Raw genomic sequence first — 22,089 nt, forward strand, 5'->3', positions numbered from 1 at the left:
CTCCTATTTCAATACTATGCTTTATTTATTGCCAATTACACACTTGTTATTAATGACGTTATATTATTTTTTTCAGGTACACAATTTGATAACAGTTATTATTTAATATACATAAAATATTTAGCTTCCAGCGAACACTAAACACAATTTTGACTATTTCTGGGCATCAGGATCCCTGGCTGAAAAAGGGTGAGAACATTTTTGCTAATTGTTTCATTGTATCGAGTGCTCTTGTTAACTAGCACACAGTTCAGACTTCCACATGTGAATGCCATCTATAAAATATATTCAGCAGGCTGGCGACATTGCCGGCCGTGGCAGAACCTACCTGGCCTTTGTCACCTTAGGTTAGGGTGCTGCCCGGGAGAACAGATCTACAGCAATTAGAAAATGAACATTTTTCCATATGCTCCTGACTTTTTAGAGTTGACTAATATCAGACTAAAGTCAAACCTTTGCCACAATAAAGCATAGTAGCACAACGTAAAAAGACTGATGCCTATACACTGATTATTCTCTATTGTTTCTATAACAATGTCTTGTAGGTATACTAGTTCAAAAATTCTGAGTCTTCTCTACCACTTTATATACCAAGACACACAAACCCAATGTTCTAGTCTAATTTTTGGCAAGACCTTTAAGTAATCTCTGTTCATCATATTTTGTCGTTATAAATGGTAAACACAGGTCTCCACTTGCATATGTGGATGCTCCACAGTTTAATAGGTTATAAATAAAGAACAGCAGCCACCTGATGTGCAAACAATATAATATAGCCTTCATTTTATCAATGTATAACCATGGGAGGAACAATCTACAGCCAGGATTAAACCAGACATACTGAGGCCACACCTAAATACTTCATTTCAGGTTGTGAGGAAATAACCAAAAGGCACTATGACAGCATTTTAGCATTAGGTTAACCTAGATGAATAAAACTTAATTTTAGCAGACTTCAAAGACATTGTCATTTATGTTATATTACAAGGATAGGACAAGGCAGTACAATAAAGTAGACAAATCTATTTTAGAACAAGCTAGAGTGTTTGTCTATTGCAAGCCAAGTAGAGATAGCTCTGGATAGAGGCCGTTCCCCCTCACAGCTCTCACTGGCTGCCTGACGTCAGGGCAAAACAACCTCATTTATGCCCCCAAACACAGTGAAAAAAAACACACCACACAACAACTAGCGTCCCGACGAACGATCGATCCACATTAATAGTTTGAACATAACATGCTAATATAGTAACATACAAAGAAATAGAAGTTGACAGGATCTTCTATTATTACTGCTGGACTCATTCAAATTTGGGAGCAAAAAAAAAGGACCTTGGCAAAACAATGGTGCAACACAAGGGGGGGGGGGGGGAATGTTTTATTTTATTTGCAATGCATAGTAAATATAATCTGTTTTTGCATGCAGCCTACAAATAGCTGGACAGCTTTATTTGACTCTGCAATTTATATTTCAGTCTGGACACACACCTCCCCAAATCTAAATCTCTCTGCACAACTTACATTAGCCCCACCTGCGGTGCAGCATGGTTTCAACACAGGTGCAAAACTACTTGCTCTATTTTACTTTGCTCCAAACTCAGAATTATGCTGGCCATACACGCTACAATTATCGGGGCAATCCGCCTGATATCGGCGGATCGCCCCGATAATTGTAGCATGTGTGCGGGCGACCGAGGGTTAAATATTGCTCGGTCGGGCATGCAGGATTGTCCAGCATGCCCGTCCGATGCGATATTTACCCGGTAAACTGTCGGCCGCATCGGGCAGTGTATGCCCAGCGCGGCCGACAGACAGACATTTCCTGTATTCCTTCCTACGGAAGGAACAGGGAAATGTCTCCCCCCCCCCCCCCGGGGCGGAGCACAGATGTCTGCCGCATACACTGTAAGAAAAATCACATCTGCGGCTGGCAGGCTGCCAGATAAAATGTCTGTCGGTCTGACAGACATTTTATCTGGCAGTGTATGCCCAGCATTAGTCCTTATCTATATTGTATTTACATTGTAAGGAGTTACATCTAGCTGATGCAGTCCCCCGTGCTAGGCACAAAAAACATCATTACAGTTGCAGGTCCTTAGGGGAAGATTTAATAAAGCTTGGAAAGAGATAAAATTGCAGATAAATAGCACCAACCAATCAGCTCCTAACTGTCATTTTTCAAACACAGCCTGTAAAGTGACAGTTAGGAGCTGATTGGTTGGTACTAGTTATCTCCAATTTTATCTCTCGCCAAGCTTTATTAAATCTCCCCCTTAAAGCCTTTGTAGCATCTGTTGAATTAGGAGGGGCTGGGAGGTGAATGGGAGAGAGGTCATGCACCTGCAATCCCAGCTATATACAATTACGACTACACTCAAAATGCACCACAAGCCAAAATGATGCATAAACTACGTGGGTCCTGGCACGTGGTGCATTTCACTGCTACACATGTGTGAAGAGCTTTTATTCAGGGTATTGTTATCAAAGAACACCACGCTTGCAGCACATCCCTCCTGCGGTACAAACAATCCCCACGGAAACAAATCAGCTCTCACAGTACAGACCTGCTGCAGGCTGTGAATCTGTTCTCGCAGAGACATGACCTGGGTCTGGAAGTCCTCGTTCTCTTTCTGGCACTGCCTCAGCTGGTGACCCCGTTCCTCCAGCTGCTGCTGGTAAGTGAATATCTGTTGTTTAGAGTGAAGGAGATCTGCGGCTGTACTCGTGTGGCTGGTGTTCCTCAGGGTCTCACTGGCCTGTAGCTGCATGCAACAGAGAGGGTATTCCGTCACTGCAAATAGGGACTAAGGGGCAGATGTACTAAGCCTAGGAAAGTGATAAACTACCAACCAAATCAGCTCCTAACTGTCATTTTTCTAACACACCCTGTAACATGACAGTTAGGAGCAGAGTGGCTGGTAGGTTATCACTTTCCAGAGTTTAGTACATCTCCCCTTAACGGAGATAAACATCGGCAGATGTTACAGCTTCACAATGTCTTATCCGAGTGAAGAATACACAACAAATAGACACTGAATGGTTTACGATGGTTATCATAATAGTTATACATACTGTATTATAGTTTTGAGTCTTCTGCTGGGGTTTGATTACTGCAGTAAAGTGGTACAATATTTGCCAACCAGTCAGTGCATAGGTTTGAAAACACTTATCCATTCATGAAACAGTGTTAGCATAGGTCAATATACTAACCACGTCTGTACAGACCATTAGCATACCAATTGTCTGTGATGAGCCACGTGATGTTTTAATGGGCCTCACATATGGAGAAGCATCAGATCACATCAGGGAGAAGTTGGAAAGCATGAATCTATGGCTATTGCATACTCACCTGCTACCTGCACTGTGCGACTACACTGTGCTCTATATGTAACTTCAGAAACTCATGTAATAGTATAAAACAGGCTAAGTAATGTAGCCAAGCACGTTCCATGTAGCCTGTACTAGGGCAGCAACTGCCCACGTTGTCCACCCCTAGGGGGTATATTTACTAAAAAGTGTGGGTTTTTAGAAGTGGAGATGTTGCCCATAACAAGCAATCAGATTCTAGCTATTATCTTCTAGAAGGTGCTAGATAACTGTTAAGTAGAATTGAATTGGTTGCTATGGGCAACTTCTCCACTTCCAAAAACCCACACTTTAGTAAATATACCTCCAAGTCTAACACCGTTGGTGTAGCCATTCTCTGCACTGAACCAATATTTGGAGATGTGCCCATGTGATTTCACTGGTTTCTAGTGGATTGACAAGCTGGAGGTAAATATACAATTCAGCACAAGGTTCCAGCTGCGCACGTAAGAGAATATTAACAGTGGGAAAACATTGCTTGCGGGGCATATCTACCCATTGGCCAGGATGGCACTCACCAGGGGCGCCGGCCAAAGGGGGGCGCCGTCCGGCAGTGCCACCAGTAGCCAAGGCGTGGACTACCCCTGGGGCGGAACTAGCGGCGGTGTGCTGTGGTGAAGGGGCCCATAGCCACCGCTGCCCCCACCGCTACTAGTCCCCCGGGTCCTACAAGAGAGTGGTCTGCTCTACACAGTAACAAACGCCAGCGGCGGCTGTGTGTTTGTTATAGCAGCCAGCCAATGAGAGTCAGAAAGTCTCTCATTGGCTGCTGCGTCCACGGAGGGAGCCGGCTGGAGCTCACTAAGGAGCTCCGCAGCGGGGGATGGGAGCGACGTCATGACGTCTCTCCCATAGTGCACTGCAAAACTGGCTGGGAGGAGTGGACAGCAACGGTCGCATCAGGATCAGGTAAGATGTGTTTTTTTTTTTTTCCTGTGTGTGTAAGCCTGGGGGGGGGGGGCGCTACTAGGGGGCACTGTATAGGGGGTGGCTGCTACTGGGGGCACTGCAGCATAAGGGGGACTACTACTGGGGGCACTGTATAGGACGGATTACTACAGGGGGCAATGCAGCATAGGAGGGATTACTACTGGGGGCACTGTATGGGGGGGTGGCCGCTACTGCGGGCACTGCATAGGGGGGAACTGGGGAAACATTTTAAGTACTTATTATATATATAATAAGTGTCATTATTCAGAAATTATGGGGAGAGGGGGGCGCCAGTCCATTACATTGCCAGGAGCGCTCGGGTCCCTAGATACACCCCTGATTGCTTGCAAGGGATTCCTGCCGCATAACCTGCAGTACGAGGTTCCGACGGAATATCTCCCTTAGTATAAAGAAGGTCCAATAGGGACTAGAACCCATTCCTACAATGTGATTCACACGTTTTCTTAACCTTCATAAAAAGAACCATTAATCTCTCATCTAGAACCATTCCGTTTTCTCCTGAGATAAAGTAAACCTCACATGCTGAAACTGGATCTTCAGTTTCTGACTTTGTTCCGTGAGATCCAGAAATTCCCGCATGATGTCATCTTTCTCCTTCCTTGCTTGCTGGAGGTTGGTGGTAAGCTGGGTGATTATACTGTCTCTCTGCTTTATGGCGGTTTCAAACTCCTGAAGCTGAAAAGTAAACATAAAGCACAGAAAAGAGGTTGGGTTTACAGTACGGTTCTTGTTCTGAAGACACAAATAAGACTGGTAAACTCAATGTGAGCTTAGATGTGAAATAAATAATTCTACGTGTTGCAGGAGATAATAAAATGCCCCTTTCTCTCCCTCTATGTAATTCATAAAGTCCCCTGTAGGCATCAAGACATTCTACAGCAGACTGTACTTCCCTCCGTACAGATCACATTTAATATAATCACATACTGTGATGTACTGTATCTTATACACATATCATCAGCCAGCAAAAGTTCTAGTTTGTATATAGTTATACAGGTATGGAATCTCTTATTCCGTTGTACAGAATGTTCAGAAAACTATAACATTCAAAGAAAATAAGCATCTGCTGCTACTTTGTGGCTCTGTACACACATGGAATCATCACCATGGAAGCGGAGGGGAGACAAAAAAAAACTAATCTAGGCTCATGTCTACCGTGGGGGACCGGGACTGTCTGTGCGAGAGTCAGGGGAAGAAGATGGACAGCCTGCTCAGTGCAGAGGGGAGATGTGAGGTGGGGTAGTTTAGTAGTCTATTGCTGGGCATATTCTGCACAGCGGGCCAGTTCAGTCACAAGTCACGCACAAGAGAGGCAGTGATGTCGTATGCGGACATCATGAGCAAAGAGCTGAGCCGGCCCACACGCACATCGGGGAGAAAAAAAAGTTGATGAACAGGGGTCCGAAATGCCTCTTGGCTGCTCGGATTATCCCCAAATATCTTCCCCTGTATTTGGTGATGATCCGGGCTACACTGAAGAGCACCGATAAAGAATATCAAATGTCAGGGTCATTGTTGGGAAAAACTGATGTCCTAACTGATTAATGGCAGGAATCTATACAAACCCTTCATTCCCACACATTCTCAAAAATAGATTAACATTTTACCATCATCTCCTTGTATTACATATTTATTACCAGTTATTTATATAGCGCATACATATTCCACAGCGCTTTACAGAGAATATTTGTCCATTCACATCACTCCCTGCCCCAGTGGAGCTTACAATCTATATTCCCTACCGCATGTACACACATACACACTAGGGTTCATTTTTGTTGGGAGCCAATTAGCCTACCAGTATATTTTTGGAGTGTGGTGGGGACACCGGAGTACCCAGAGGAAACCCACACAAGCACAGGGAGAATATACAAACTACACACAGTTAGAGCCGTAGTGGTAATCGAAACCCAAATCATCAATCGCATTCTAACACCTTGATAAACAATCCTAGGTAATTAACAGGTTATCGATTACAAAATAAAAAATAGTTCTGTTTGTCACCTATTATGGAGGCTTGTATATGTGTATTAACATGTGAATGTATTAAAAAAAAAAAATATGCAATTCTCTTACAACATGGTGTCTCCATAGGCAGTTGGGTGGAGCAGCCAATTGATTGTTGATTGAATAACGAGCATTGTGGCCACCCCTACATGTCTATACCCCGCTTTTAAAAGGTACTCTAAACCACTTGGAATGTCTATAGGTGAAATGTGGATATCAGCCCTCAGGGCGGTCGGGCATTTTATTTTCCATTATATTATTCTAATGTATTGTATTTTCTGAAGTTTCATTGTCGCTTCATTTATTGTACTCTGATCGTCATAATCGGGATGTAGTTTATAGACCGTCGGACTAAATGCCGCTGGTCTATATCCAGTCAGCAGAAGCCCGACAAGGGGCTTAAAATTGGGGTCGAAATACAGACGCCCATCTTAATCCCGAAATTGGAATGCCGAAGGACGCCGGACTGATCGAAGCAAGCCCAGCTGTCCCAAGCACTTAGCCGCAGGTGGGGGTTAGGTTTAGGCAACCCCCAGGAAGGGTTAGGCTAAGGAAGTTAGGGTTAGGCGCCACTGGGGGGGAGGTTAGGTTTAGGCACCCCCCCCTCCCTGGAAGGGTTAGGTTTAGGCACATCTAAGGGGGGCATTTCACACCCAACCCTCATAATACTGTCTATATATATATGCTACATACACTGATTTTCTTGCGCAACTTGCTTCCTCCTTGCATGGCTATTAGGCTCGTCTGCATTATGACGCTTGATGGTCTACTGTACCTACTGTTTGTTCTTATTTGCTTGTTGATTCGCATTATGCATAGACGCATTTTGCAACAATATACTTCAATTAACATGCAGTTTAGTTTAGATTTTTTTATTTTTTATTTTACTCGTTTCAACTAACTTTTGGGAGTTTTTTTTTTTTTTTAAATGGATACAAATAAAAACAAATTTTTTAAAAAAATCTATTGATATGAAAACATTCTGAATGCTTTTACACGGGTTTTTGAGGACAATGATGCTGACTAAAGCTGGGTACACACCTATACAATCATCGGGCCGTTCATCCAATATCGAGAGAACAGCCGTTGGATTGTATGGGTGTGTACCCTGTCCCGATGCAGGAACGTTAGCCGATAAACGGCTTTTAATGCCCCTGCAATGGTCGGGATCATGAGGTTGCATCTTATGTAGGTTTAATATTTATCAGTTCCCATAGAAGCCCGATCCCATAGAAGCCCATACACACTGGGCTATGTCTGTACAGTGTGTATTCGGCTGACGGGGTCACACTGAGGACAGACTGCACGGCTGATTGGGGCAGTTTTACCAGATCAGCCTGCAATTGTAAAAAGTGTGTACCCAGCTTAAGGGCCCAATCCAATTGTCAGCGATGAACTCGCGGGTGTGATTCATCGCGACAGTAGCCACACTTGACGGCAGCACGAATTTGCATAAAAGTGCTCGCAGCAAAAATAGGGTTCCGAGCAAAGTTATGCGAATTCGTGCTCGGCGTGGGGAGCGTGGGGTCCGAGATGCAGTGCCGTTGCCAGTGTTTTAACGCCATGGCAATGGCACATCGCATCCTACGCATCCTATTGACCCCTAAAATAGTTTCTACTGTAATTAATTTATCACAATGGGGTGGAGTACTTTACAGATAATGAGGTGCAGAAAGCATTGTCAATATTGCAAGTTACAAATGTTCAGTTTTGGTTCATAAATTACCCTTTCAGTTAGATGACACAAAATAGGGATCAAAAATACAGATGGAAACTACAGACAGAAAGCAATGTATTCAGTATCAAGTTAGAAAGGTAGAGGTTAAAATCATCTTAAAATGAAAAACCCCTTTAAGATGAAAAGTAATAGTCTTCACTGTTAACAAGTACAAATATAGCAATAAAAGCTATATAAAAAGTTCTAAAACAAACGAGGGACAATGGTAAAACGGAACAACTTGCACTGAACTAGACGATCTACTGTACACATAGATAACAGTTGTACTGCACGGCTTACAACTGCGTTGTCTCACCATGAATCTGGCTGCCATTTGTGATGTTAGACGACACACTGTTTTTCTGATGTGTAACTTGACATATGAGGGCAATTTAATAGTAAACAAAACAAATAAAAAATTAGAAGGAGCTACTCTATTTAACAAATTCTTTAGTGTTACAAGTTAAAGTGCACCGATGGTTCATGCACAATGGGAGCGGCCATTTTGTTTGCTGCACCAATATTCAACCTATCACTTCAAAGCGCCTTAAAAGTCACAGCGATGTCACAGGTTCACAGTGAATCAATAGGCTGCATTTGGATAAAAATTTAGAAAAAAATTTGCCTCACAAAATGGCTGCCTCTGCTGTCTACAGGTAAAATAAGCACTCTACTAATAAAAATAAATAAATAAAAAAACACAGCAGACTTATCTTACAACATAATAAAAACATATCAATCCTTTGTAGGCCAATTCAGTAATAGCATGATTCAACCTAGCAATAAATGTTAATTACAATAGCGATATTTTATTACATTAAATATTTGGACCACACGGATATTCCAGTTAAGGATAATTGGTGAAGGGTCCAAATTTTGGTGAGATGTTCATTTAAATGATTAATAATCTAGTCCAATGTTTCTCAAACTCGGTCCTCAGGACCCCACACTGTTCACGTTTTGCAGGTCACCCAACAGGTGCACAGGTGTAATCATTACTCATTGACACATTTTAAAAGGTCCACAGATGGAGCTAATTATTTCACTTGATTCTGTGTGGAGACATGGAAAACATGCACTGTTTGGGGTCCTAAGGACAGAGTTTGAGAACCTGTGATCTAGTCCTACAGAGGTATGCCTATATTTAAAAAAAATTAAATAAAACCCGTCATTTATTAAAAACAAATACGTAATGCAGTTAGGCAACATATAGTGCAATAGTACCCATCCCCTTCTGTGCCGACCCCACCACCTCCCCCCCAATACTATGCTTTACCATGTGATGTCCCACCTACCAGTACACAGTCTAGATTACATTATCTAAATCACACGTAGGGGCGGATGGGTCATTTTATGTCATATTTTCAGAGCTGAACAGAAACGGTAACTCCCATAAAGCATACATTTCTCAAAAGTCATAAAACGCTAGAGGCTACTGGTAACAAATGAACAATACTCATAACTAATAATAAAACTTCCCTACATGAAGCTAAAACATAAAAACTAGGCAGGCTAATATCTGCTAATAACGTACTGTCCATGGAAATCGAAGAAGTTTTAATATTCTTTTATCTATCCCAATGGAACAGACAGGGCTGTGGAGCCAGGAAAGCCAAACCATTGACTCTGACAACGATATTCGTAAAAATAGAGGAGACGGAGACGAAAGTTTGTCTGATTGACCCCACAGCCCTGAGAAAAGAGAGAGAACATTTAAAAAGAAAAAGGTTTCATGTAACCAGAGTGACACAGAATAACTACCCCTGACCCGGAGCAAATCTGTGTTTCCACTTACTTGACTTCCAATACAGCAGGATAAAAGCAAATTTCAATTGGTCTTTGGGCCTGATTCTGACCCGGTCGCAAGGCTGCGTTCGCATGCAGCCTGCCGATGTTTGCAATCTGCGCATGTGTACAAGACGCAGTGCGCTTGCGTGAACCAGTCCAGGCGATCGGGAAGCGTTCACACCCAGTAAACAGACGCTCTGAAAGCATGAGTGACAGGACGTGCCGTCTGAGGTTGGTGACAGGGGTCGGTCTATGGTAACGGGGGTGTGGTGGTGCAAAGGCGGGTCTGTCTGTGCTTCTGAACGCCATTTCAGAGGCGTGCATAATTAAGACCCATCGTCAGCATACACGTCACATGGCTGAATTACACACAGCAGCACTCGCAGTGCTTGCGGTAGGGTATGGGCAACCACAAGTGCTGCGTATGGGTCCGATGTCAGCCAATGTTACCGATTGTTCAATACACTTCCTGGAGATGACGTGTATTACTAAGGGAAAGTGGGCGTCTTGTGTCAGGCTGGTGGGCGTCTAATTTCATACCGCGATCCCACGCCAAAACATAGTGGGCGTGTTAATGTCTTGCTGGCGAGTGCGGGATTTGCATACTTTGGATGCGGACAGCTGCGTGCGAACGCAGTCTTGCGACCGAGTTTGAATCAGGCCCTTTGCACTAAGAAAACCCAGACTTTCCCATGATGCATCACATTTCGCCAGAAGCGGAAGGAAAACCTAAGCAAATCTAACATCAGCTTCGTGACTCCATATTCTGCTTTAAACTGCAGTTTCTCAATGGGGCAATACAGATTTAGTTCTCATTCACAGGTATACATATGCCAGGGAGCAGCAGAGGCAAAACAAACAGAGTGCGCTCATCTATGAGGGTCCTAGAGGGGACTGCAGAAATGAGACACCGGTGCGCTCAAATTTAAAAAAATAAATAAAAAAATGTTGGTGAAAGCATTCTGCGGGATCAATAGCCAGGTAGATCCACCTGTGTGCAGAGGGCAGAGTTCTCCCCACTGATGGATGTATTTTAAAAGCATAGAAAAACATGCATATTTATATTAAAATCCATGTACCTGTTGCAATCCCTCAGTGCCGTAGGATGCCCTCATCTCCTCCAGTTCTCTGTTCAGCTCTTCAATCTCTTGGCGTTTTCCAGCCAGTTCATCCTCCATCACCTCCAGTCGTGACTGCGAGCTCTGGTTGCCGCGCTCAGAGAAAGTCTGCTGGACCCCAAATTCTTCCTCCTGAATAAAAACCCAGCTTGGTTAATGAACACAGCACTTGCAGGTCTGCAAAGTCACACTGCTGCTCTCTGACTCCACACAGCTGGGACGATGCCCACATTAAATGATCAGGCCGCACGGAGCCGGCTTATTGCCAGGGCAACCTCCTTTGTTGTGGAGATAATTTGCGCCTCGAGAGCACTGACACACTTCCACCATACTCTAGGTGTTTTTTATTTTATTTATTTATTTCCATCTTTCTAACAGTATAATTATGCAACAGATATCAAGAATGCTGGGAAACACACAGACGAGAGAAATAGGTCCAGTATGTGTTAATAGAGGGAGACTATATAAGCTAAACAGCCCCAGCGTTATCTCACTTTAACACTGTGAGGCTGGGTGAGTACGGAATGTTAGCTATGCTGTTAGTGATATAACACAACACTTCTCATAGGATACTGTACCCATTGTGTGTGTGATGCACTGTTTGCTATTAATAGAGAATGGTCACCACTACCCATGACAAAATAATAGCCAGGAAACCATTATTTAGAGAAATTGTCCATAGCAATATTAATATAATAAACCGCTATAGTAACTGTCCCATCTATAAACTACACAAAAAAAAAAAAAAAAAGACTGACGGTAAGAGCTCATGAGCGGGTCCTCTATACCCTCTGTCACATGCCGGATTCTCCATCATCAGCCTTATATGTAACTGGCTCTGATTTTATTACGTGTGATATGTATTTTGTATGATTTGCCACGGACAACCCAGAGCTGCGAATACTGTGGCGCCTTACACAAAGGCGACAAACTAAATAAATGCAAATAGTAAGCAAATCAGACGCTGTGCAATTGGGCCCAGCACTGGGGCACTTGTAACAAGTATCTGATCACTGTATACATTTATGTGCCGGCTTATTCTTGCGGAGATTTGCTCCGCTTTTGTGACAACATGTTGACTGCTGCTTGTGTGATTGTTATTCTGCTTCTCTCCGGGGAATATGTCCTGACAGCCGCTCTTCTCATCTCCACAGAGCTGTGAACAGAGGCATGCCCCGTCCTCCAGATTCTTGTCTTATGATCATTTAGGACGATCACTGAACAGAACCTTTCAGAGACAGGCAGCTAAAAAGACACTCTGTATGGAAAGTGATTAGAAATAAAAAAAGGCTTAAGATAACAAGGCCATCCAATAAAGGACGAAGAATTATTGGCGGATCTAAGAGACGCAGGGCTTACATGTCCAGGTCATATTGTCAAAGAGCAGCATGATGCTCTATGAGCCTATTCAGATCTGCGCGCTAATGTCATCGCACGGATCGCAATTGTAAAAATATGCTAACGCCTCATCCGCCATCCACTGCTTAGAGACGCCCGCTGAAAGCATCTCACATCCGCCGCTCACAAAACCGGTGCAGATCAGGCGGCCATCAGCCATATGAGTAAGTCTGAGGTGTCGCAGTACACAGCGGGTATCCCAGCACGCAGAAGCCTCTCCTGCTGCCAGCAAGGACGCAGTGGATCATTTATGCACGCCCAGAAAACCGTGTTTAAACGGTCCGACGAGCATGTCAGTCCTTACGTATTTTTATCCACCCCCCCCCCCATTACAACCCTCAAACACTGGCTACCTGTCACTAACTTTGCAAATGAATCCTCTATGCGAACGTAATCGCAATACAAACATTGTGCGTGCACAGCGTGGCTTCTACGCATGGGTAATGGCTAATAATCGCTCAATCTGCCTAAACATCGACATTTACATACAAACCTGAAATCAGGCCCAATATGGCATACATTTTACCATCAGACTATCTGATTCAGACCCGTTTGCTAAGCTACGGATGCACGCTATGGGCGATTGTCGCACGTTTGCACATGCGTCAAAGTACACATGCGCGAACCAGTCACTGCGGCCGGGAATCGTGCGCTCGCAGTACACAGACAGGATGCTATTTTGAGTGACAGATAGCGCCGTTTGTGGGTGGTAACAGGGGAAGGTGCTTGTGAACGGGGGAGTGGTGGTGCGAACGCAGGCGTGTCTGGCCGTCAAAACTGAGGTTTATGGGTGTGCATAATTAGCAAAGATGCGTCATTGTACACGTTACGTGGTTGTTTTTCAGCCTGCAGTGATCGAATTGCTTGCGACGGAAAAAGTTCTACCTCGATCGCTGCGTGCAGCTCCGATGGCTCTCGATGGTTCCGATTGTTCATACACTTCCTGGTGATGACGTGTGTTAAGAGAGAAAAGTGAGCGTCTTTATACCGGTGTGCGTTCGCTCAGCCGTCACTCTCTAAGACATAGAGGGCGTCCATTCACCAGACAGTGCCATGACGGCATTTGCATACCTGGCCCCTTTTAGCTGCGTGAGAGCGCAGCTTAGCGTCCGGGTCTGAATGAGCTCCAATGCTAAAGTCTGATTCCAAGGCTACATTGCCCTGTGTGTTCCATGGAGCAGATGAAATGTATAAATGTAACACAGAAACCGCAATCTGTAGGGCTATAGGTACAGAAACAATAGAACTAAGAGAAAGGCTACAGGCGATACGACTGGACTCCACAGGTTCCAGTGAAAGCGATAAGACATAACAAAAAGAATGAGTTATTAGGATTTCAGAGTACAGGGGCAATGCCGTACTGCTTATCAAAAGGTATAAAAGATGTGGACAAAATCACTCAAAATGAAAATGTGCATGGGTAATTTCACAGGTACATAGCAAACATCGTGCAAGAGAAAAAATACCTGTACATGTGCCTATATACAGCTGTGTCCTCATACACGATTGTCCCATATGACTCGGCTTGTGCAAAGATTCTTTCCTGTGATTTCTTTAGCCATAAAATGCAACTAGTCGCAAACGGAGGCTGCACTGATTCATTTGATATGTGACACTTGCATATCTGCGCGTGTACGATGCAGCGACCCCAGTTTTTTTCCAAGCCAAGATCCGTTGTGCGTTATATACAGATTCTGTCGCACACAAATATACAGGTTGTTGCATATCAAATGAATCGGTGCATTTCGGTGAAGCGGTTTGACGTATTTTCGGGTGAAAACGGGGAACGGCGCTAGCAGAGTCGCACGGGACCTGGCAGCTCCCTCGCGCCAAACGTCTCGGTCCACATGGCCTATTGTGTATTGTGTATTGTGTATGAGGACACATCTGTGTGATGCCCTACATCACGACTGTATGTTACTTATGGTTCTGAGCTGTTGCATGAAGAGGGAAGCGGAGGATGAAGTCCCGTGATGTCATGTTAGAACTCAATGATCAGGCATGAAAGCGTTAGCATAGTGTACCACTTACCAAGATACCGACCGGCTCTTCCTAATGCACGATTTGGCAAACTTACCCAGATATATATGGATTTTTTTTTTTTTAAGATTTTGTCAGCATTTTATTTCCTTTCTATTAAAGAGTTTATTAAATCCAATTTAGCCAGCCATCAGACATTGTAAGGGTGGTGACTATTTATAGTAGGGGTGAGCAATTAGCGGCCCCCCAGCTGTTGTAGAACTACACATCCCAGCATGCCCTGACACCGTTTTGCCAGGCTAAAACTGTTGCAAGGCATGCTGGAATTTGTAGTTCAACAACAGCTGGAGGGCGGCTTATTGCCCAACCCTGATTTATAGCATACTGAGTGGGCATTAGCAAAGTAGTAATTGTTACCACCCAGAGGCGGCATTAGCAATCTGCACCAATGAGATGATATTCGCAAGTTGCAAAGACAAAAGAAGAAAATTAGACTTTTATTGAGACCATTTTCATTTACATTTTATCAGCAGCTCCAACCATTTTATTTCTGCATGATGGGCCTAACTCTGATACCAAAATATGCCAAAAAATAAAAATAATAAGAATAAGTAAATACACATGCAATGGAACACAATGCTGATTTCAGAAACAGTGACCAATGGGCAAGCAGAATGATTATAATCCTGAGAAAGGAAGGTGCAATTTATTCACAGGAGCAGACGCCAGAATCACACAAATCTCAGATTCATTAATGAGGAGGAAATAGAGCCCATCCCCAAACAGATGAATGATCTGCATGCAGAATACGAAACACCTATCTTACCTCCGAGCTATAATCATCAGCAGTGGTGGACACTTCACTTTCAGGCTACAATTAGAAACAAAACCCATCTGAATCACTTTTCTTCTAGTCAATAAAGAACTTGCTTATTGTGTGATTATACATCTCTAACTGCATGAATTAGAAACAAATCAAGTCAACGGTTCTGCCCGAGAGCTGTGGCTGCACTGCATGTACGCGACACAAAGTCCGTATGTGAATGAGCCCCAAGGGTACGTTAGGAAAAGTAATGGATATCCTCAGCATGTCGTATCACATGGTCCTTGGCTTGTCGAGCAGATCTTACAACCAAGTTGCAGCAGAGTCCCCATTACAATGACAACTGTGTGCTCAATACCGCGGTCTGTGATATCACAGGGCAAGGAATGCTAATTCATATCTATCTTGTAAGCTCTAACTTTACTATACCTGAGGACATCACCATCCGATTAAGTCATGACAATTGCTATTTGCAGGTTTAGTTATTTATTGTTGAAATGGCTGGGTAGAGGGGATAAATCAACCATTGGTTTAAATTAAAATGATTATTTATAAACTTTTCACAGTAGCAGACTAAAGAATTTGAGGACTAAAAATGTAAATCCTGAAATGATCTGTTAGGAAAAAAACTCTCCTATTCTTTTTAACAAATTCAGTTAATTTCGCTAGTTTGGTGGTATATGCAGGCAACCAAATTAATGGGAAAAAGCTCCAGCCCAAACTCTCATTGTATCCTTCAAAAAACAACAAAATAACCAACAAAAAACACTTTAGGAGAGCTGACGTGGGTGGATGAGGGGGTGGGGGAGTAAATATATTCCACCGTAGGGGGTATATTTACTAAAGTGTGAGTTTTTAGAAGTGGAAATGTTGCCCTTAGCAACCAGATTCTAGCTATTATCTGATTGGTTGCTATGGGCAACATCTCCACTTCAAAAAACCCGCACTTCAGTAAATATACCCCATGATGTTGAAAAATTAATCTCTAAAATAAGGTGACCAAGTCAGAGGTAGAAGCATTAGATGAATGCTGGCTGTGGCCATTAGGTGGGACCAATATTTGCAATGCTTTCAAACGAAGGATTGAGTGCCCTCATTTGAAAAAAAACTCAGGATCTAAGATTAGTCCATTTATCCATTTTACTTAATCCTGTAACGTGATGACCGTGAAGTCGTCAGGGATTTCCCCGAAGGCCGGATTGCTGTGGGGCATAAGAGTCTCTGATCTACCTTGCATGCCAGCACTGGCAGACGGAGGGTAACTTAGATCTAAATGTGGCTGACTGTTAGATCCAATTTACACCGAAACAGCCATGCTGGGAATACGGTAGTAGGTAAGAGCTGAAATATAATGAGAGCCTAAAATTAATTTGCATCCAAAATTTGCAGATTTCATATAATTATTACTTTTAGAACTAATGCTAAAAGTACTTTCAGAGCTGCATTACCGTCTCGGAAATTATTTTCCTAAAGGTTGCTCGTTCCACAGAGGGGCAATGTGAGAGGTATTGAGCACCGAGCATCTTCAATTGGTGGAGGAGTGGTTGAGCGAACAGAAGGACTAAATCACAAGCCACAATCTCTTCCACCCACACTGGTTTTTATCCGGTATTCGGAGGAAACCCAAGAAGAATGGCTGATGGAGCAGCCCCCTGGGCTCCAGGAGTCTGAGGGGTCACCTTGTGGTGATGATACGGCTTTAGATGAAGGTATTTGAAAACAAGCTGCATAAAATAAAAGGTTTGTACTAATGTAGTAGAAAGGTTACTAGTACACTGGTATTACTTATACCCCTTTCAGACTTAAGCCTAAAATCCAGGTTTTTGCGTGTGAACGCGCATCAACCAGGGTGAGCCATAAGTCTGAAAGGAGCAACCTAGGTTGACAGTCCCGAGTTCGCTACCCTGCTCGCCAGCAGGGTTTTTCCGGGACTTGCTACCCAGGTCGACGACCCGGTTCGAGTGTGTAAGGTGCTACACGGGTTTTGATGAACCGTCACACCTAAAACAAACTGATTGGCCCGTGAACAGTGGCGCTTGGAGATGAGATCATCTCCAAGCGCCCAGTGAATGCCAAAAGACCCGGGTCAGGTGTGAAGGGTGACGACCTGGGAATAACCTGGGTCGCCCCCCTTAGTGTGAAAGGGGTATTATAGTGACATAAATTACCAGTTCAGTGTTCTGCTTGGCCAGTATAAATGCTTTGCTCTGTGCCACAATGTCATAACTAGGGCACCAAGCACAGCTGTGAAATGGGCTAAACAAATTGTAATATTCTAGGGCAACAGTTGAGGCCTCTTAAATACATGATAGAACCCCTTACCTCTATGGTATACGTTTTGTCATGTCTGATAACTTCCCCATGGGGCATTGTCCTCATGATGGTGAACTCGGCAGTGGTACTGGCCCCACTAGGAGCCGTCTGGGAGTGGGTGTCATCGCTCTGTGATAAGGCCGCTTCTGAAGCCTCCTCAGGATGATCCTGTTGTTTGGAGCTAGAGGAGGTCTTCTTCTTTTTGGTCTTCTTTGCTGAAGTCTGGCTGTCTGTCTGTCCCTTGCGTTGTCTGAACTGGGCAAGCTAAAAGGCAAACACAGTGATCACTTTCAATTTATGTAATAAAGAGTCTGCACTAGGTACACACATGTACGCGGCGGCGTTCCACATGAGTCACTGAACGGTCTATAAATCCCGGGATGAGTGACCACATAGATAGATGAGCGTCTGGAGCATATTCAGCCGGGCACCAATGTTCTTACAATCACAGATATCCATAAATACAGAAAGAAAGAATTGGTAACTACACATACACACTTGTATAGGGATACATTTATACAGCATACAGAACACAGGTTTTGCACGGTTTAGCAATAGAAGTCCACACACACACACACACACACACACACACACACACACTGCACAAGGAGGAGCAATGTTGTGCGGCTGTTGATACATATAACAAACGCTGAGGGCTTGAACCCATGTCGAAGGCATGTGCAGCCACTTTTCTGTCCGGCCTCGGCGGCCTGCTTACTACCCAAGGCTGGGTACACACTGGAGCGGTGGGCATTCGCTCCGACATCGGAACAAATGCCCGTGAACAGTGATTGTGCGTCCACAGTTACGTCATTCATTAACAATGCACTAGCTGCTAGCGCTAGGTTTGATGTGCGGCACAGGACTAACATCCCACCCCAGCCTGCAACTTTCATCATTAGTATCAGGACTAACACCCCACCCCAGCCTGCAGCTTTCATCTTTAGTACCCATGGTCCGCCTGAAACAGTCGTCCTACTTCTTTCATGCACTGCAGACATGCAGGTAAGATGGCCTACACACCCACCACGGATCAGTTCCCTGCATTGTCACCACCCAGTTGTCACCCATGAACGCCCATTTCCTTCCGCCTACACGCGGTCCAACACATGCGCAATCTGCAATTGTTTTTTACGGCCCATAAGCAGTTTGCACATGTCCGCGGAATTCGTCCATCTCATTGACTCAACTTAGGAGTCAGAACTGCATCCAGTATACATATAATAGTAGTACAGTGCTGATGTTCATATATAAAATATAAAAAAACAGACCGTGAGAATTGCATCTAGTACAAAACAGGAGAGGTGGCACCACAGATGCGTCCTCATACACCTACGCCTCAATAAGCCATGCAGTGCCAGGCGCGAGTGAGCAGCAAGGTCCCTTGCGATTTAGTTGTACTCGGATGCAATAAACCACTTTGCGGTTCTACACTGAATAATTTGATATGCGACACTTGTATATCTGTGTGCGTCTGAGTCTGTATACAACAGAACTTGGCTTATAAAAAGCTGCGGCATCGAAGCACTCCTCATACAGATTCAGACTCAGTCGCGCACAGATATACAAGTAGTGTTCACTCTAGGTCCGGCAGCAGGCAGGTCGCCGGACCTAGAGCTTGGGCACGTCTACGCCCGCGCGGCCGAAAGGGGTCATGGTCAAAGAACAGGGGGCATGTCTTTAGGACACGTCCCCTTTTCGTCACTCCTAGGGGGCGTGCCTGGCACTTACGAACATGCCGGGCAGCCCCCAAGCGCTGCAGTCATTGTGAATGGATGCCAGGTGAATGCACCTGGCAGCCATTCACCAGCAGTGATCGCTGCGCCACTGTTTTGACCACCCGTGGGACACTGCAACCCGTGAGTGGAGACAGAAACCGCAGGCTGTCTCAGCGGGGCGCCTCTCTGGAGGGCAGGGTGCTTTCTGCCCTTAAGAAATAGGGCAGGGCGCGGCGCCCCCGCTGAAACAGCCTAGCGGGAACGCTATACAAGTGTCGCATATCACATTTAACACTGCGGTCTCGTGAAGCGGTTTGCTGTATCTGCGACTAAAGTGCATTTTTGGGCAAAAAATATGCTAGTCGCAAGCCGAGTCGCGCGGGACCTGGCACGCCGAGAAGAGCTATTTGGCACAACTGCACCAATAGTTTATGAGGATACATTTGTATGTAGCTATATAAATATACATATATTACGTGAGCGGAAAAAAGAAAACTACTAACTATCCTGAACACTCTTAAACTAAAGCCGGGTTCACACTATACCATTATCGGGCAGATCAGCTGATAATTGCATAGTATGTATAGCGTTCCCGCTAGGCTGTTTTAGAGTGACGCTGCGCCCTGCCAGATTTCAAAAGGGCAGAATGCACCCTGTCATTTTAGTGGTGCCCTGTTTAAACAACCTGCAGGTCCCGCGGGTGGGAAGAATAGCGGTGCAGCGTTCACCGCCGGTGGGCGCATTCACAGAGACAGGAGAACTTGGGGGCAGCACGGCATGTCCTTAAGTGCCGGGCACTCCCCCAAGTGTGGTTAAAAAAAAAAGTCTGCGCCCCATTTCCCTGCGCGCTCTGAAGTGCCCCGTTCTAGGTCAAGCGCCCTGCCTGTTGCCGGACCTTGAGTGAACGCTATATATGTATGCAGGAGTGTTAGCTGATAAACGGCTTCAAATGCCCATGCACCAGTCAGACCATGGAGGTCAGTAGCTGTTGTGCTGCACACGCTCTCTCGTTCCCGACCTCCCGATCCTGTTGAAGAGATCTGAAAGAAGCAAACACTGACCTGGAAATTGTGTGTACAGGTGCGCTGCGATCCGATAATCGCTCTGTCGGCTTACAGCATTTATCAGATCCGCAGAATTTATCGGCTAGTGTGTCTTCTACAGTACCAAAAGACACTGATTACCCCTGGACACTGATATGCACACCAGTCAGAGGCACAATAGAGGTAAGTCCTGCAAATATTTAGACTGTGTAGTGCAGCTTTGGTTCATTTTTGGGGCATGGGTCCCCCTGGATTGCTTTGGTTAATCTGCTTCAGGGCACCGCATTATAACACATTTTTCCTTTACAACACATTTTAACCCTTCACTGTTTATTATAAATGTACTTCACTTTTTATTATCATTCTTTATATGCAGCCTAGGCTGCTCTTAACTATCTCTTTTACGGTGCCCTGTGGCGGCTTGGCTGGGCCAGTTAGGGGGTGTCCTGTGCTCGGGATCTGATTCTTAGTATGTTAGGGACCTACCCGACAGAGGTTACCCGGATGCGGTGCCAAAAACCTCTATTCATTGCAAAATTGTATTTATTTATATATAATCAGTTCATTTGGAGTTGAGCACCTGCACTTTTTTTTTTTGTGTGCATATATCAATTGTCTCCACAGGTAACACCTCCAATTATATATATATATATTCATATATTCAAGATGTGCAGTCTGAGGCCCACCTATTATATTTGTATATGTGCCATTATTATGTGGCCTTATATTGGGCAAATATATGCCCCAGATTGTATGTTATTTTTGGGGATGAGTTTGTGGCGCGGTGCTCCCTGGGTTGGTATGGCTGGGCTGCTTTGGGGTGGCACTCTAGAACACTCCATTTAGCACTTAATTAACACTTATTTTCTACTAATACTACTATACTTAGCATTTTAATTACACCCTTCGCCTGTGTATCACCCCCTAACACATAGATTTATTAATAATATTAACACTTACTAACACTTTTAGTTTAGTTTTTCCACTGGTGTGCTGCCCTGGGGTGGCTGGCCTTTGCTGGCTTTTTGGGGTTCCGCGCCCCAGGCTTTAACCTAGAAGTAGAAACCTCCAGTATCAGAGATGCCGTGACGTGGCCTGGAGGCTTACACATATCTTTGCAAATATATGCAACTAAGATCTCTGATTTACCTACCACCATGTAGTTTTTCATGTTTTATTGCTGTAGGATACCTTTTATGTTTCTAGTATAAACTAACCGCTCCCTTTCATGCACCGGAGTGGTGTTACTAAGGTGATTGAGCAGCTACCAATATGCATTGCAAGGCTTACAGCATTTATCAGATCGGCAGAATATATCAGCTAGTGTGTCTTCTACAGAACCAAAAGACACTGATTACCCCTGGACGAAACATGCAAGAGGTATAAATACTGTCCCTGTACCCTATCTTCCTAGAAATACACTAGATAGATGATGTAGGGGGGGAGGGGGGGGGGGGATTTAAGCAGAGAAACAACTGAATATATACACATATAGGCTCTTAGATGAGATGAACGACTATAGTTAAAATGCAGTTTCCATCGAATTATATGATTATTTATTTTTATTACAAATATTTCCCAGTTTGTACTACTGTAACTGGCAGATAGAAATCGGTGAAGCCACATTCTGTACCCCAAACATTTTAAACAAATCCATTCAAAGTTGTAGAGAAGTAAATCAGTCTTTATAGCGCACACTGCGATGCACGCCGAGCTCCTTCTGCAGATTACAGCATCCTAAGAGGTTAATGACACAATCGATTCAATCAAACGCCCAGAAGACTGTTTCGCCTGCAAAGCTCCGTGTTAATCCTGCAAATCAAATTTAGAGATTGGCAGCGGCTCTGATTCGCCATGTGCCAGGATCTCA

General features: G+C 44.3%; 1 protein-coding gene across 6 annotated transcripts in view; it reads right to left on the bottom strand.

Annotated features, from left to right (window-relative positions):
- The window catches only part of AKAP9 (A-kinase anchoring protein 9), a 254,911-nt gene that overhangs the window by 197,722 nt on the left and 35,100 nt on the right, over positions 1 to 22,089 (bottom strand). For 5 of the 6 annotated variants that reach the window (XM_088443864.1, XM_088443860.1, XM_088443859.1 and 2 more), the window contains exons 2-6: positions 17,468 to 17,722; positions 15,149 to 15,193; positions 10,906 to 11,076; positions 4,834 to 4,989; positions 2,562 to 2,759 (exon numbers count right to left, since the gene is read on the bottom strand). In XM_088443864.1, the coding sequence (XP_088299990.1) occupies positions 2,562 to 2,759; positions 4,834 to 4,989; positions 10,906 to 11,076; positions 15,149 to 15,193; positions 17,468 to 17,722 (825 nt within the window). The remainder of the gene's footprint in view (positions 1 to 2,561; positions 2,760 to 4,833; positions 4,990 to 10,905; positions 11,077 to 15,148; positions 15,194 to 17,467; positions 17,723 to 22,089) is intronic. The other variant, XM_088443863.1, reaches the window with a different exon arrangement.

This window comes from Taudactylus pleione, unplaced genomic scaffold, assembly GCF_031769625.1.
Source record: "Taudactylus pleione unplaced genomic scaffold, aTauple2 ptg000335l, whole genome shotgun sequence".
Taxonomy (NCBI): domain Eukaryota; kingdom Metazoa; phylum Chordata; class Amphibia; order Anura; family Myobatrachidae; genus Taudactylus; species Taudactylus pleione.